Source organism: Misgurnus anguillicaudatus, chromosome 17 (genome assembly GCF_027580225.2).
Source record: "Misgurnus anguillicaudatus chromosome 17, ASM2758022v2, whole genome shotgun sequence".
Lineage (NCBI taxonomy): Eukaryota > Metazoa > Chordata > Actinopteri > Cypriniformes > Cobitidae > Misgurnus > Misgurnus anguillicaudatus.
In genome coordinates this window covers 36,162,097-36,178,734 of record NC_073353.2, presented here as the reverse complement: position 1 = coordinate 36,178,734, position 16,638 = coordinate 36,162,097, and the positions used below count along the sequence as shown (strand labels likewise).

Sequence of the window (16,638 nt, the reverse complement as noted above, 5' to 3'; positions counted from 1 at the left end):
GTAGAAATCAGCCTATTTGGAGATAATTTGACCATGCCAATGTGTTTATCGAATCATATACAGCATATGCTCATTTGCAACAACAAGGTGTGCAGTTAGTAAAAACACTCTTCTGCATCCACTTTTATATTGCATTAGTGAATTACTTTTAGGACACATTCACCAATCAATTAGTAATGGCGGCCCTTCATGTGACAAAAAAAATTGGCTGACGAAAAGACTAATGGTACACCGTCCAAAGTAACTCCCAGCACAGAGGATTTCAGATGAATGAGGTTAGAGGAAATCTATAGCAACCAACAATATAGTTTAAAAAAACACCAGGGAGAAGTCTGCATTTAGTGGTTTTCAATGTCAAGGCTACAAATGTTTAGAATTTCAAGGCAGGAATTATACAAACCTTGCAATGTATATAAAGATCAAAACGAAAGAGACATGGGATCTATAATGTGAGAGAGCGGTTACTGAAGGACTTCTCTGTATGCTGTGTGGTTGGGGGGTCTCGGTCCGCTCCAGTCACCCTTCAGTCTGACACAAGAGTGCCCCCCCGGCACACAGGGCCCACGACTGTTTACTCAGCTGGGGCCACAGGCTGTGTGTGGCAGTAGGCCAAACCGGCCTTATTCACACTCCCGCTCAGACACACGAGCGCACACCCTCACGTGAGACATGACTTTGTTTGTTTTAGTAACAGACTATGGCAGTGAAGTTATTTTACAACGGTATTCGGTAACAACTACTTCACATTTACCTCTTTTCAGGCTTAACTCCTCAACCAATTCATGTCATTCTGGCCAGAGACACCAACACTTCCTTATGGGGAATGTCAAACTATTATACAGTACATTTGCTATTTGAAGTCACACTGTAATGAATGATACATTAAAATACATACATAATTTATTTATCCTTTTTAGGGCAGTTCAGAGCAAAAATGGGGTAAAGCAAATTTTTCTTGAATTTAGTGTTTAAGAATTTTTTTTTTGCTTACCCCATTGGCAGATTTTTTTGCTTGTTTTATTCACAAAATCACTTAAATTTGATATTTTTGGTCTAAAAACTAGACTTATTTTCTTGGGTCATTTTGCTCTTCAAGAAAAAGCATCTTAATTTAAGAATTTTTAGATACTTTTACTAACAAAAAGACAAAAATACTACGATTTTTTTTCTTGAAAATAATTTTTTGCATTGTGGTTCCCAAACTAGGGGGCGCAAGATGGTGCCAGGGGCCCCCCAAGTTTTATGACATTTGTGCAAGTAACCCTTAAAAAAAAAAGTCTAAAAAAAAACAGGGAAAATATTGTACTGTTTAAAGGAATAGTCTACCCTTTTGCCATATTAAACCATGTTATTACCTCAACTTAGACGAATTAATACATATTTATCTTTTTCCAATACGTGCACTGTACAGCGCGTTGTGAATGTGTTAGCATTTAGCCTAGACCCATTCTTATGGTACCAAAAAAATGTTTTATATTGTGGCACCATACTTACTGGTATAACTCCTCGTAACAGTCTTAAAAAAAGGGAAAACACGGAAGTGTTTGGTGGCTTCCCTGTTTGGTACCATAGGAATGAATGGGTCTAGGCTAAAAACACATTCACGACACGCTGTACAGTGCACGTATTGAAAAAAGATAAATATGTATTAATTCATCTAAGTTGAGATAATAACATAGTTTAATATGGCAAAAGAGTAGACTATTCCTTTAAGATTGTTTTATATTATGAATTCTTTTGGAGGGGGCGAATGGAGGCACCCTACACAAAGGGGTCAAAGTGCTGCAAACGAAGTGCTCTTCCACCATACAATATAGTTCTCATTTTTATCCGTATAAAAAAAATCGCCAAGTTTTATTTTTTGTGCGCACATACTTACTTGTGTAACTCATGTAACAGTCTTTTAATAGGGAAAACATGGAAGTGATTGGTGGCTTCTAAATTCATCCTTGTTTGGATCCTAATGCTGCGTTCAGACCAGCCACGGTAGAGGCATCAAGCGCGAGCGATTTCAATGTTAAGTCAATGTAAAGATGCTTGATGCAGGCCTAGAGGTCTCGCGGCGTGAATGAGGTGTTAAGTGTGGTGCGGTACACACGATTCCGCCTCATTCGAGTGTCTAATTCATGCGAATGCCGCAAATTGAGCGTTGCCGTGGCAAACGCACGAGTTGAAAAATGTGAACTTTGGCGGAGAAATGCGCCACATTAACCAATCAGGAGCTTGCTCTAGTAGTGACTTGATTACAGGAAGCGAGAGGAGTCGCAGAAGCCCCTCCCATGACGCGAATTTCTGCGTAAATGTCTTGATGACTAAAATTTCACGCGCGAATGAAGGGAGTAAACTCAAAATGTTCAAGGGGCAAACTAGACACGCTAGACGCGAATTTGACGCCTCAAATGCGGCTGGTGTGAACCCACGGTAAGGAATGAGTGGGGGCTAGGCTAAATGCCAACACACTCACAACACGCTGCACAAAGACTAAGTGGACGCACTGAATAAAGATAGGTATGTATTAATTTGTCTAAGTTGAGGTAAAAACATAGTAAAATATTGAAAAACAGTGGTGTTTTCCTTTAAGATGCAATTTAGTGTTACACATGCGTTTTCTTTTTCAGCCGTTTACTGTCTCTTAAGACCCTAAATGGTCATATTTATGAAGATATTTACAAAGGTGGCAATTTCGACGAATGTGTGTATTTAAGGCTAATAAAGCGACAAAAATGCTCAATAAGCAGCGGATGCACGCCTTGCACGTTCCTCTCACATAGAAACAGTGCGCGCATATAGCACTGTTTCACTGGCTAAGAAACACTTGTTTTAAAAACTGTGAGGTTAAATAAGTGTACAAACGTTACGTTTTTGTGACAATGCGCACAGTAATGTGAAGTGGGCGCATAACCCCGATTGAAAAAATACTATGAGTTAAGTATGTGAGCTCAATCTGCAAAACTGTTTAAAATTCGGCAGCAAAAAAGGTGACTATAAATTGTAAAACATAACCTGCCAAACTGGTTAGTGATTTGACATCATTACCACAATGGAAAAGATTTTCATAATCTTATTCACTGCGACCCTGTCGCAGACACCGCCTCACCCCTCATTTTCAAAACCTAGATGAATCACATGCAAAACAACAAATTTCAGCGAAAGGTGACAAGTTCGCATCGCTGTCAAACAGCCCTGGTTAGATATACAGTAGGTCAAATGCTATTAATAGGGAAAAAAAGAAGTCTGTAAATATTTTTGTAAAGAGCCAGCCTCTAATCATCTGTGTTTTGAAACCAAAGTTTATTGTTACAATCTAAATTATCTAGTTACATCTATATCTAAATCTATTACAGGTATAGTTCACCCAAAATTGAAAATTCTGATCACTGATCAAGTTGTTTCACACCTGTATACATTATTCTGTTCACTGAAAAAAATTATTCATTCAATGTACTCAATTTTTTAAAGGTAAGTGGTTGCAATCAATTTATTAAAGCTACATTTAAACGTTTTTTGTTTTGTTTTTCTAATTTTTTGTTTAAAGGAATTAATTGTGACCAAATTTTGTAAATGAATCATGAAATTAATCTTTTTTTGTGTGTTTTGGTGAACAAAAATGAATATGTTTTGAAGAATTGTAACCAAACAGATCAGGGGCACCATTCATAGGATTATTTTTTACTATTGTGTAAATTAGGGTTGCATAGCGATTGGTCGCGATTGGTTTGTTGCAGAGTGGGGGTTTTTGTTTGCATCGTGTGTGTGTGTGTACTGTGAATAATAATTATGTATATACTGTATAAATGTGCACACGTGCATGTATAATTTTAAGGGGAAAAAATTATATATTAAGCATTTATATTTATATATAATATAAATTATACATAAATATACAAATGTATATACACACACACACGTTAACATTTCTTAAATATATACATGCATGCGTGTGTATTTATTTATACAACGGTATTATACACAGTACACACACATATATGATGTAAACAAAAACCTTTATTCTGCAATAGATTAATTGTGATAAATCGTTATGCAACCCTTATGGAAATCAATGCTGCCCACATTCTTCAAAATATCTTCTTTTGTGTTCAGCAGATCAAAGTTATTTTTACAGGTTTGAAACAACCTGAGGGTGAGTAAATGATATCAGAATTTCAATTTTTCAAAGTTTCAGATCTCACAAGTGTCACCCACAAGTGTGATCCTAAAAAGGTCTGAGAATCACTGGTACAGAAAATATTGTCAAACGGCTATAAAAAGACACTGGCAGAACAAACACACATCTATACGTTATATCAAACAGCCCTAGTTAGATATACAGTAGGTCAAACGCTATTAAGAGTGAAAAAGAGAAATCTGTAAATATTTTTGTAAAGAGCCAGCCTCTAATCATCTGTGTTTTGAAACCAAAGTTTATTGTTACAACTTTACCAAGTTCAGTAACTATACTGCAAATACATCAAAGGTTAACTACGCCGCTTTGCTCGAGAAATCAAACAAAACAGTTGAGAAGAAAGACTAAATTCATTTTTTTCTCCCTTTCTGTGGTTTACAACTGTGTTCGGATTGAAATGTCTAATAGTTAACTGCAATGTGGGTGGTTTCTTCAGCCCCTTAACACCCCCTCTACACAAACACCAGCCAGCCCATTCGGCCCACCGTCCGTGGAGCACGAAGGCCAGGCCGGATTCGCTCTGTTTGCCGTCCTCCTGCACCTAAAAAAACCCTCCTGCTTTCTGTCTCTTAGGATGTAAATCAATCGTTCACATGGGCTCTCATTTTCCTTTCTCTTCAGTCGCACCCAAGAAAAATACGTTTTGAGGACAGTTTTTCCCATTATCTCAGACAGTGACAGAAGTGGAGTCTGTGTGCTGCCGGGGCAGGTGGCTTCTAAAGACTCTGAGCTCTGAACTCACTGGAGTCGGGATCAGAGCCTCTCGAGTCAGGACGCTTCATTACCTCTCAGTTTCAAGCTTAATTTGCTTAATGAAGAAATGCATGAGAAATGCATGATTCATAGAGTGCTGCTGAAAACAGAAGCAGAGCTCTGAGAGAGAAAAATCACTGCCATTGAAATCTCTAAAATCTTACAATCCTCCCGAGGATTACTAATTAGAGAATTAATTTGCTTCTGGGAAGCAGGGTGACACTTGTGAGATCTGAAACTTAAAAATTTAAATTCTGATATTATTTACTCATCCTCAGGTTGTTCCAAACATATAAACATACTTTGTTCTGCTGGCAGGGTTCCCACACCATAGTTACCTTCAAATTCAAGGACATTTCAAGGACTTTCCAGGTCCAATACTCTCAAATTCAAGGACTAAATGTGGGGACACATTTCAAGTGTGAGCAAGGTTACATCGTGTTACCTTTTAAGATATATTGTTACAGTTCCCTTTCGAGGGAACTTGCACTGCGTCACACTTCGGTGACACTTTAGGGACGCCTCCAGGTGTAAGTGTGTCTGAATGTGAATATCAAATTCAACCAATGGTGAGGCTAAACAACAAAGACAGGGTGACGCGGGAGCCAGGAAGTATATCGCTATACGGAACTTGACTGTAAATTTCGTCACCACCCCTTTTTGGGGGAAAACAGACTAAACCCTCCACTGACCTCCACTCAAAACAGCGGAACAAAGCAACGTTTTTACACAGCCGGCAGGCATAAATAACTTGTGAGATCACTCGGATTGAACATGTTGAGTAGTTGTCTGTCCACCCTGCCCGCCATAGAGCGCGAAAGACACACTTAATTTGGTCAACATAAAAACATGCCCCCCTCATTCTCACAGCGTCAAATTTGTGCAACAACGCTATCCAGTGATTGCTGGAAAATCACTTAGGCTAGTTGTATGGCTGGACGGAAAAGTGCACTCAGTACTCTAAATATAAAGACATAATATATAAATACGAAGTAACTTTCAAATACGAAGTAAAATCATTCACTTGCTTCCCTGTTGACTCGATGAGGTACAAGTAAATGTCCGGGTAAGACACCTCTGGCCAATAGGGAGCGTTGTTACACAAATTTGACGCTTGGGAGAATGAAAGGGACATGTTTTAATATTGACCAAATCAAATATGTTAATGTATCTTTCGGGCTCTATGGCAGGCAGGGTGGACAGATAATTACTCAACATGTTTAATCTGAGTGATTTCATAAGTTAATTACGCCTGCCGGCTGTGTACGAGCGTTGCTTTGTTCCGCTATTTTGAATGGAAGTCAATGGAAGGTCTAGTCTGTTTCCCCCAAAAAATGGGCGTGAACCTGTTCAGAGACATTCTATGACGTTGCTCCGGTTGTGCGTATCTGAAATATTGCCAAAGACGGCGTTACAGGGACGCAGGAAGTATGGCAAGTGACACGCAGAGTCTCGTTCCCTTCTCAGGAGACAGTTACATACTATGCAAGAAAGCATTTTGGTATGAATTAACATTTGCATACAGAAGATATAAGCATTTAAAGCCAACAGTCTAGAATTTTTATGAAATTATCCTACACTACACAGGGATATGGATTTTTCCCCCAGAAAACTTCTTACATAAAATAGATTCAAGCACTTTCAATGACCTGTATCTATGTATGTATATTTTCAAAAACTTCCCAGGGCCTTTAATTTTTTCCTCCAGATTCACAAACTTTCAAGGATTTCAAGGACTTGTGGGAACCTTGTGCTGAACACAAAAGAAGATATTTTGAAGAATGTGGGGCACCATTGACTTTCACAGTAGTAAAAAATAATCCTATGGAAGTGAATGGTGCCTCTAATCTGTTTGGTTCATTCTTCAATAAATTTTATACAGAGTTCAGACTGCATGATTTTCAAACTTGTCGGATCACAGATCTTTTCACACTGCATGACTATCTGGGGTAGCATTCAGTCGCTGCTGTTTTCACACTGCATGATGGATCGGCGACAGGGGGTTTCACACTGCATGACTTTACCATAGGAAGAATCACCAACAACTTTGTCGCAAACTACGTCTCACAACCACACGCACACGAGAAGTAAAAAAGAAACAACGCGTGCAAGACAGGAGTTCTCACGTGAGACTGGGATCATAACTTCTACCCAAATTTCCAGCTGTCCTGTATGTTGCTTTCTCATTGGCTGTAGGTCATCGTCGATGTTATTTTCAGTCAGAAGACATTTGACACGGCATGATTTTAAACCATCGACTAGCATGCCAGATATCTCACAGGTGTCGGCGACTCATCAGCGATTCTCTCAGATCGCGTCTTTGATAATTCACACGGTTTGATTGCCACTTGCGTGAGCGAGCACCAATTTGCCTATGATTTCAAAGCTATCTCACGAGAATTCGTACATATTTTACGAGTTGGCTAACTTGTATTCATTTATACGATCATATTCGTAAGTTTTTGTACTACTTGCATTGACCCCTGTGACATTAGGGGTTAGGGGTTCGGTTTTGTCGTTGTTGTTTTTTTGTACCATTTTGCACTATTAACATCACAAGAATTCATACGGATTGGCCAACTCGTAAAATGTGTTCGATTTCTTGTGAGATCAGGCTGGTAATTTCGGGCATATGTATTCGATTTCTCAAAACCATGTCGGCTAGTCAAAATCGGGGCTAAAATCATGCAGTCTGAACACAGCATTCATGTATAAAAGTAATTTCTATAGGTGTGGAACAGCTTGACAGTGCAAAAATAAATCAGATTTGGGTGAACTATCCCTTTAATGGATATAGATGTAACTAGATCATGTGGGTGATTCTCGCGAAATTAGACTTATGAGGTGTCATAAAACATTTTGATAAAAAAAGTAAATGCAAACTAAGAGTATCAAAATAAGAAGCATACAGTTACAAACATCTCTTCATGTACTATTTTGCATATGATTTCAAATTACAAATTATTTTTTTCCACATTTAAGGGGAAAATTTCATTACCGCAATGTGTCCATGACTGGATTTGGGTTTTTTGGAAATTTATAATTAAAAAATCTAAAAATTAAAAAGCTTCAGTGCATGTTATACTATAAACATTTGCTATTTGGTGATCATTAGTACATGTAGAGACAATAATAAGAAATAAAGATGTGTCCAAGACCAATTTTCTCATCCTCCAGAACAATTTTCAATCATTGTTTAAGCCCTCAAAGAACTTACATTTTCAAAAAAAAAAAAAAAATTAGTTGGAAGGGACATAATTGACTGTGACACTCAAGATGGCTACCAGGTAAGCAGTTCTTATTTTTTCTCTCCAGATAAAAGTTGAAATTTTGTTTGTAATAGTACCTAGACAACTTTTTAGTTCTCATTACCGAAACACGAGTTTGTAAATGAATATATTTAATGTAATATCATGTTGCGGTAATGATAATTTTTGATAATGATAATCTAAAAAAAAATGTAAATAATTCTATAAGAAATTTTTTTAATCCTCTAAAAATAATGGTTATAGTAAGTTCAGACCTTAATCTTATACGTGCAAAAAATTGGCTTCAAGGGCTTTTTAAAAATTCTGATGCTGGACACCTTCTAAATCTGGATTTCGTGAGAATCGCCCATTTAGGTTGAACTTAAAGTGAAAAGCATTATTTTTGACTGCAAAAATACTGTTATAATGACACACTTAAAGCTTATATGCCATTGTTCAGCCAAAAATACAATCTTACACAAAACTAAGCTGATTTCAGAGCCTTTAAACAAACACAGTAAATGCACCACTTTAACTTTCTCAACTTTAACTCCTATTAAAGCCCTTTTGTAATCGTCTATAATGCTGCCTGCACAACCTTATAACAAATGCATTATTTAAGCTACTGAGCAATAGTATCAAACCCTGATAGTTTAGACAGACACGAAGGGTCTGAGGTCGCTGCCCCTGATGTTTATATGCTACTGGTATAAAGCTCCATGGTGGGTCTTTGGCTCCATCACTGGGCTCATAGGGGACAAGATTAATTGTTTAGCAATGTTTAGGGGTTTCCTCCTCTGGGAAAACACGATCCCCGTCCAGCAACATCATAAAAATAGCTAGGATGAAGTGATGTGCAAAAAGGGGGGTCATGTGCACAGGACGGAAAGGTCGGTGTGGCCCCATGGGAGTCACTGTTGGGATCTCTGCTCTTTACTTGCGTGCAAAGCAAACGGCCACAGAGCCGAACAACAATAGTATTGTGTGTGACAGTTCGACTTATGAGAACCAGGCAGTGGTTACGAGAGACTGAAAAAATAGGCTAAAACATAACCAATTATGCTATCCGACTTCAGAGACTCGAGCGGGTATTTTACCGTAACCCTGAGGTCATTCTGTACGGATGTCAATCGTCTCTCCGTGAGGGCACGACGTTTGGAGGAATGCAAGGAGTCATTTCCTTTACATTTCCAATGAAAAGGTAGATGTTTACAAAGACACGGGCCTAAAGGGACGACTATTTATTTTCCTGCCTGTTCTGCCGAGAGCGCGCTGGCGTGGCGTTCACTCAACAGCAATCCATTTGTGTGCCATGGGGTTTATTTATACATCGCAAACCTTCATCAAGGCTAATTTGATGGCGAAAAAGAGGGAAAAGGAAAGAGAAAAAAATGCTTATGAAAACGCAGCTGCTGTCAGGGGCCAGTACTCTCAAAACAAAAAGACGACCTACAAGAAGTATCTTACGATAATATACACGTGATCTGGAAGGTCGCGGCCTGTGAACGTATAGCAAATTCTTCAGTGAAATGCACAGTGAGAGGAAACGATGCTTTGTAGAAAAATTTTGTTTCTTTAGTAAAACGACAAAATAATGGTACAAAAGATTGTAATAAATGAAGTTCTGTTGACCCTGCCGGGGTAAATCTTTACTTATGAAGCGGAACGGAAAACTCATGCTAATAAAACTGAGGAATGAGTCACAGGCTCTGTTTCATTTTAAGAATTACTATTAGTCAAAACTCGGAATTTTGTGGTCGTTCCGAAGAAACGGTTGATGCGCGGGGATCTCCGTAAACTTCAAATCTAATCATGAAAGCTCATATTGGCGGGGTGAGTTATAAGTGCTGTAACTTCAGACCTGTCAGGATGGGATAAGGAAGCTCAAAACTTACATTTTAAAACCTAGATGCTAAACTGTGATTACAGGAGAGCAGGCGCTTTATTGCGTTGACCTTCGCCCTCTTTCAAGTCAGGAAGGAAGTCATTACAGGTTTTTTGTGTACAGCTGACTAGACAGAAGAGGTTGCAGTGTGCCGGTTAACACGTCGCCCCTTGTTAGCGTTCGGTGCCCTGGATAACGCACCTCACAATAAAGGAAGAGAATGTACAAAGCTGATGAGCTTAAATGAAGTCAATTAGGAGACAGCACCAGGCAGCTCTCAAGTTCCAGCTCGGTGCCGGCCTGCGTCTGATGGGGGGAAATCTAATTTGATTATTTGGGATTGAAAGGAAATCCAGACTGATTGTTTTGAAATCAAGAATATAGGAGGGAGAAACACCCGCTGTGGACGCCAGCTGGGAGCAGCCAAACGCGATTACTTTGGTGGTTTATGCCCGTTTGCTGACCAGGTTTAAGAATTAGGAATCCATTATTAAACCAGGATCCATATTTCAGAAATACCTAAATTAATGAATGAAGAATTCATTGGCATTGTGATAAAGGAATAGTTCAGCTAAAAATTGATATCTGCCATCAACTCAACCATATGTTTATATAGTTACACCAAAAACTGCATGCATCTTCCATGGTTCACATCCAAAGCAATCAGCTGTAGATTTCGGATTACATTAATAAAGTCTCAGAAATAATATCCCAGAAATGTCAGACTTTGGCCCGGTTTCACAGACTAGGCTTATCTTAAGCCAGGACTACACACTGCAAAAAATATTTTTCAAGAAAAAAAATTCTTAGTATTTTTGTCTTGTTTTCAGTAAAAATATCTTAAAATTCTTAAATTAAGATACTTTTTCTTGATGAGCAAAACGACCCAAGAAAATAAGTCTAGTTTTTAGACCAAAAATATCAAATTTAAGTGATTTTGTGCATAAAACAAGCAAAAAAAAAAAAAAAAGGGGGCCAATGGGGTAAGCAAAAAAATCTTGAACATTTTTTTTTAAACACTAAATTCAAGAAATATTCAAGAAAAATTTGATATTTTTACTGAAAACAAGACAAAAATACTAAGAATTTTTTTTCTTGAAAATAATTTTTTGCAGTTTATGCCTTAGGATATTTAAGTCACTTTTATAAAAATGCCTTAGAAAAAAAAACATTACTGGTGCACATCTTAAGGTCAATACAAAGACACTGACATATCTTAAAGGAATAGTCTACTCATTTTCAATATTAAAATATGTTATTACCTTAACTAAGAATTGTTGATACATCCCTCTATCATCTGTGTGCGTGCACGTAAGTGCTGGAGCGCGCTGCGACGCTTCGATAGCATTTAGCTTAATCCCATTCATTCAATGGTACCATTTAGAGATAAAGTTAGAAGTGACCAAACACATCAACGTTTTTCCTATTTAAGACGAGTAGTTGTACGAGCAAGTTTGGTGGTACAAAATTTTCTGAGCGGATTTGGGAGAGGAACTGTATTTTGTGGCGTGATGGCACTTTTGGGAGTACTTCGACTTGGCGCAGTAACACCCTCCCTCTCCCATTATGAGAGTGAGAAGGGGAGCGGACTTTTCAGGCGAGTCGGAGTGCTCCCAAAAGTGCTATTACGCCATAAAATATAGTTCCTCTTTTAAATCCGCTTAAAATAGCGCTACGTTTTATTTTGTAGCACCAAACTTGCTCGTATAACTACTCGTCTAAAATAGGAAAAACGTTGATGTGTTTGGTCACTTCTGGCTTTGTCTCTGGATGGTGCCATTGAATGAATGGGGCTGGGCTGGATGCTGTCGAAGCGTCGCAGCGCGCTCCAGTGCTTGCGTGCACACACACAGATGATAGAGGGATGTATCAACAATTCTTAGTTAAGGTAATAACATTTTAATATTAAAAATGAGTAGACTATTCCTTTAAGATACATTTCAAGTTATTTTTTAGTTAAGACATTAATTTTAGTTTGGACTAGCCTTAAGCCTTGTCCGGAAACTGGGCATTTGTGTACTATAAATCTGTTTTAAAATTCAGTGATCCTTCCTTTGTGAAATTGTTTTATATTATTTTATGGGAACAAAATACTATCCTTATTATTATTCTTTGGTTTGCGATCCTCAAACTCTAACGTTTACACTGATATGGGCTGAAGAGCTCAAGGGATTTAAACTGAAATTATTATTTTTTTTAAATCAGTGTTTAACAACAAAACATTGCTAAACATTCTGCTTTTTTGTAACTCAGTAACAACCAACAAAATATACAAACATCCCACAGTTGTTAAAAATCTCAGTGGGACACAAAGTAACAAATATTTAATTGGTAAGAACGCTGCCATTGTTTTGCCATAAATGTTTAAGCTTCACTAAGCAGAACAACACTTCACTAGGGACCACAATTACTTTTCTCCACTTCATTTACTGAGATGCTTTGCAGTGAACTGATGGTGCACTGGGTCAGGCTTTGAAATAAAAAAGACAACACATCCCTGAGGTATTGTTTACAAGCCAAAAAATGTTGATTCCCGTGTTAAAGAGATTTTGAAATGTGTTTATGTGACCCTGGAGCACAAATCCAGTTATAAGTCACACGGGTATATTTGTGGCACTAGCCAACAATACATTTGTTTGATGCATTGAGATATTTATGAATGTCCTACCGTAAATACATATAAAAAATGTATTTATCATTAGTAAAATGTGTTGCTAAAAACTTAACTGGGACAACTTTAGAGACGCTTTTCACAATATATTAGATTTTTTGCACCCTCACATTACAGATAGTTGTATTTCAGCCAAATATTGTCCTATCTTAACAAACCATACATCAATGGAAATCAATTTCAAATGGTTTTGTGTAATCCTGTTATGAAAGACAAAACTTGGAAGGTAAGAGTAAGATGTAACAGTGCTGCCACCTAGTGCTTATGATTGAAATCCAAGGACTTTTATGTCATCTAAAAGTAAGCATATCACACCTGTTCCTTTGACTTCGGAGATGATTCGTAATCCTTCTTAGTCTCCAGAATTTTTTTGACAAGTCCACCTATAAACCAATGATAATAATTCATGAATCATAATAACCAAACACACAAATACAATTAACAACACAAAACCATAAACTGTCAACATTTACTTATCAGCATCTTTCTAAGACTTTTTCTCAAATTTCTAAGATTTGATATGAATGACATGATAGCGTGTTGAGGAACAGACTGAGATACTTATTGATGACACTTTTATCAATGAAATTTTGCTACTATGAAAAGTCACACAAGTTTGAAAGAATAAAAGAATTAAATGAAAATCTGACTTTTTCCATGTTTAAGTGTTATAATTGGGTCCCCAGTGCATCTATCAACCTAGAAAATGTGAGACAGAACAACCCAATAACTTATTTTTGGTAAACCATTCTCTGCAAGCATGTGAAAAAATAGGTCATTAAAATTTGTCTCCCCTTGTGATGTCAGAAGCAGATAATACTGCCCCTTAATCTGTACTATCCAACCACGGCACTGCCATTTAGTGCAGAGATCAGCTAATTTGCATTTAAAAGGACACCCAAAAACGGCACAGATTGTAAGTGTCAATTTTAACATGCTATAATCAATTATCTATATGGTATTTTGAGCTAGAACTTTACATGCATACTCTGGGGACACAAAAGATTTATTTTACATCTTAAAAAAAATCTTGTGAAATGTCACCTTTAAGGTAAAAACATCCTCTAAATGCTAGCACATGACTCACCGTGTTTGTCTCCTGCTTTCAGTTCAAGTGAATTGTGCTGTAAACGAAAAATAAGTCAGTTAGTCTAAACCCTTCTGGGGTTTTCTTGTAAAAACAGCATGCATATAAGTAACAGAGATGCCACACTACCTGCATCTCAGCTATGTCAGTGGGAGGCAGAGCTGCCTCCTCCACCACAAACTGTCCATCTTCATCATCCTCATCTTCAGAAAGCTTCTTCCCATCCATGATGACCGCTGTGAGGGGCTTGCCACTGCCCTGTCTGAGAAAATAAAATTTTTTGCTTAAATATGATCAGGTAATTTTGTGACATCACTTATTAAATCAACTGAAAGCATCCCCTATCTGTTTGTTAACATACAGATATATAAAGAAGACATTTGATGATGAGAAATCTCTCACCTCTCTGTTGGGGTCACATCAGCGTAGCTCTCCTGTCGCTTCACGCGTGGGGCTGCCGGTCGGGCGCTGCTGGGCCGCGCTAATCTTCTACTTACAAAAACATTGAAGGGAATAAATAAACACGAAATTCAAGTTTGCTCAGATATGCATGTGAATTTGTGCGTGGGGAGTTTTTAGCAACAGCTAGTTTTTACAAGGGGAAAATCACAAAAACAGTGCAATGGTCTAGCTGAGAGTGATACTGTATCTTGTGGTTTGACATTAAGTACATGTTTTTATATCTTTGTAAGTCGCTTTGGATAAAAGCGCATGCTAAATGCCTAAATGTAAAATGGAGGATTCGCATGAGAGAGTTTCACTGCCAAGCAATCTCTCATGGGAGCTTATATGATACACTCCATCCACCCACAAAACACCACACCACATTATCACATTCTGTTACTCTTGTTATCACTGGGTGGAAATTTACCAAATGTTTAAAAGAAAGGATCATTGAGAAAGAAAAAGACATGCAAACAGACACAAAAAAAAGAAAAGACAAAAGAAAGAAGGAACAAAAAATGACAAAAAGAAAGAAAAGCATTACCTGTTTGTTGTATGAGATGGCACAGAATCTGTCACGTCCCCATTCACTACTGGTTTTTCTGCTAAAGGTGTTTCCCCTTAAAATAAATTTGATAAATGTTATATATATATATAAATGTTATACTCTGAATTATTATTTTTTATAATTCTTTTGAGTGTTATAACAACGCACTGCAGCATAAAACTAAGCTACACTGCAAAAAATTATTTTCAAGAAAAAAAAATATCTACAAATTCTTAAATTAAGATGCTTTTTCTTGATGAGCAAAACAACCCAAAAAAAATAAGTCTAGTTTTTAGAGCAAAAACATAAAATTTAAGTGATTTTGTGCATAAAACTAGCAAAAATATCTGCCAATGGGGTAAGCAAAAATATTAACATTTTTTCTTAAACACTAAATTCAAGAAAAATTTGCTTACCCCATTGGCAGATTTTTAAATCATATTAATGATTACTTTAGACAATTTTGCTCACCTCCTTCACTGTCAGACTCATCTGAAAGAGAGGACCACAAATTATGTTATTTCAAACAAACATGTGCTGGATACATTGCAGGGCTCGGCATTAATGCTTTTCTTGTCCAGGACAAGTGAATGTTGTGGATGGGCAAGTACAAATCCCGACCGGACAAAAACAAATGAAATTTAAACTGACGGCAACAAATAGATTTTTGCACACCACGTTTTTCACTACCTCTCTCTCATGACAGGTTCTTTACACACACCTGTGACGTCAGTCACTCTGCTTCGACTCTGACCTCATTAAAGCCCGATTATACAGATTTTTATTTTCGGTGCGGAGCCATGTGCAAAGTTAAAAAAATGCTGTGCACACCCCCACGCGCACCAAGCGTGCACGTCAGCCCACTCCCCACGCACACAAATGCAGATGTGCGCACTCAGTGCGCATGTCAGTGTACACGCCATTCTTGCAACTTGAGTGTGGCTCTGCGTCCTACCCATTATTCACCCATCACCATCGATGTGCCAACACAAATACACTGTAAATCTGTGGGAAAACTAAAATGTCAATACAAAAAAAAATAACTATACCAATGTTTTATACCAGAGGTGCCCAAACTAGGGCCTTCAAGCCAAAGTTGGCCCGCAATGACCTTAATTTTGTCCCGTCATGCCACGTGAGATAAGGAAAAAGGATAACTGTCATTGACACAGATGTTCAAATTTCTAATTAAACATTTTCTAAAATGTAAAATTTTTGTTTTATTTGTACATTTCAAAATTGTAAATTAAGAATTAAATGCAAGGAATTAAAGTGAATAGATTTTTTTTAATGTACATGCATACTTGAAGGTGTATAGCATGCATCACGAAACTCAACAAACTTAGACACTATAGGCTAATAATAGAGAGGTCGAGGCAGTGGCACACAAACAAAAGGACATTTTAAAAAGATTGGCAAAATTAGGTGTTAACTTTAAAAATAAAACTGCATTAGTTATGCATAAACAGAGTAATATTCACTTATTTTTTAAATATTAGAAAATTATAAATTAGGAGAATTAGGGCAACTTTAATTTTAATATAACACAGCATCATTTACTTTATTTTTGGCCCTTGGTATGAAAAAGTTTGGGCACCTTGTTCTGTACCAATCAGTTACTACCAAATTGACTGGCAGAAATGTCTTTTTTTATCTCCAGGCAAGTCACTTTTTTACTTGGACAAGTGAATGACAAATCTACTTGTCCAAAAGACAACCACTGGACAATGCCTAATGTCAAGCCCTGCATTGTTTTAAAACAAGATTAATAAAATGTCTGTTCATAATTGTACACCTTAAGGGGCCAGTCACACCAAAAA

General features: G+C 37.4%; 1 protein-coding gene across 4 annotated transcripts in view; it reads right to left on the bottom strand.

The window, feature by feature from the left end:
* The window catches only part of traf3ip1 (TNF receptor-associated factor 3 interacting protein 1), a 39,102-nt gene that overhangs the window by 9,237 nt on the left and 13,227 nt on the right, over positions 1-16,638 (bottom strand). For 3 of the 4 annotated variants that reach the window (XM_055214838.2, XM_055214840.2, XM_055214842.2), the window contains 6 exons: positions 15,290-15,310; positions 14,816-14,891; positions 14,230-14,319; positions 13,957-14,089; positions 13,828-13,864; positions 13,056-13,123 (listed from right to left, as the gene is read on the bottom strand). In XM_055214838.2, the coding sequence (XP_055070813.2) occupies positions 13,056-13,123; positions 13,828-13,864; positions 13,957-14,089; positions 14,230-14,319; positions 14,816-14,891; positions 15,290-15,310 (425 nt within the window). The remainder of the gene's footprint in view (positions 1-13,055; positions 13,124-13,827; positions 13,865-13,956; positions 14,090-14,229; positions 14,320-14,815; positions 14,892-15,289; positions 15,311-16,638) is intronic. The other variant, XM_055214839.2, reaches the window with a different exon arrangement.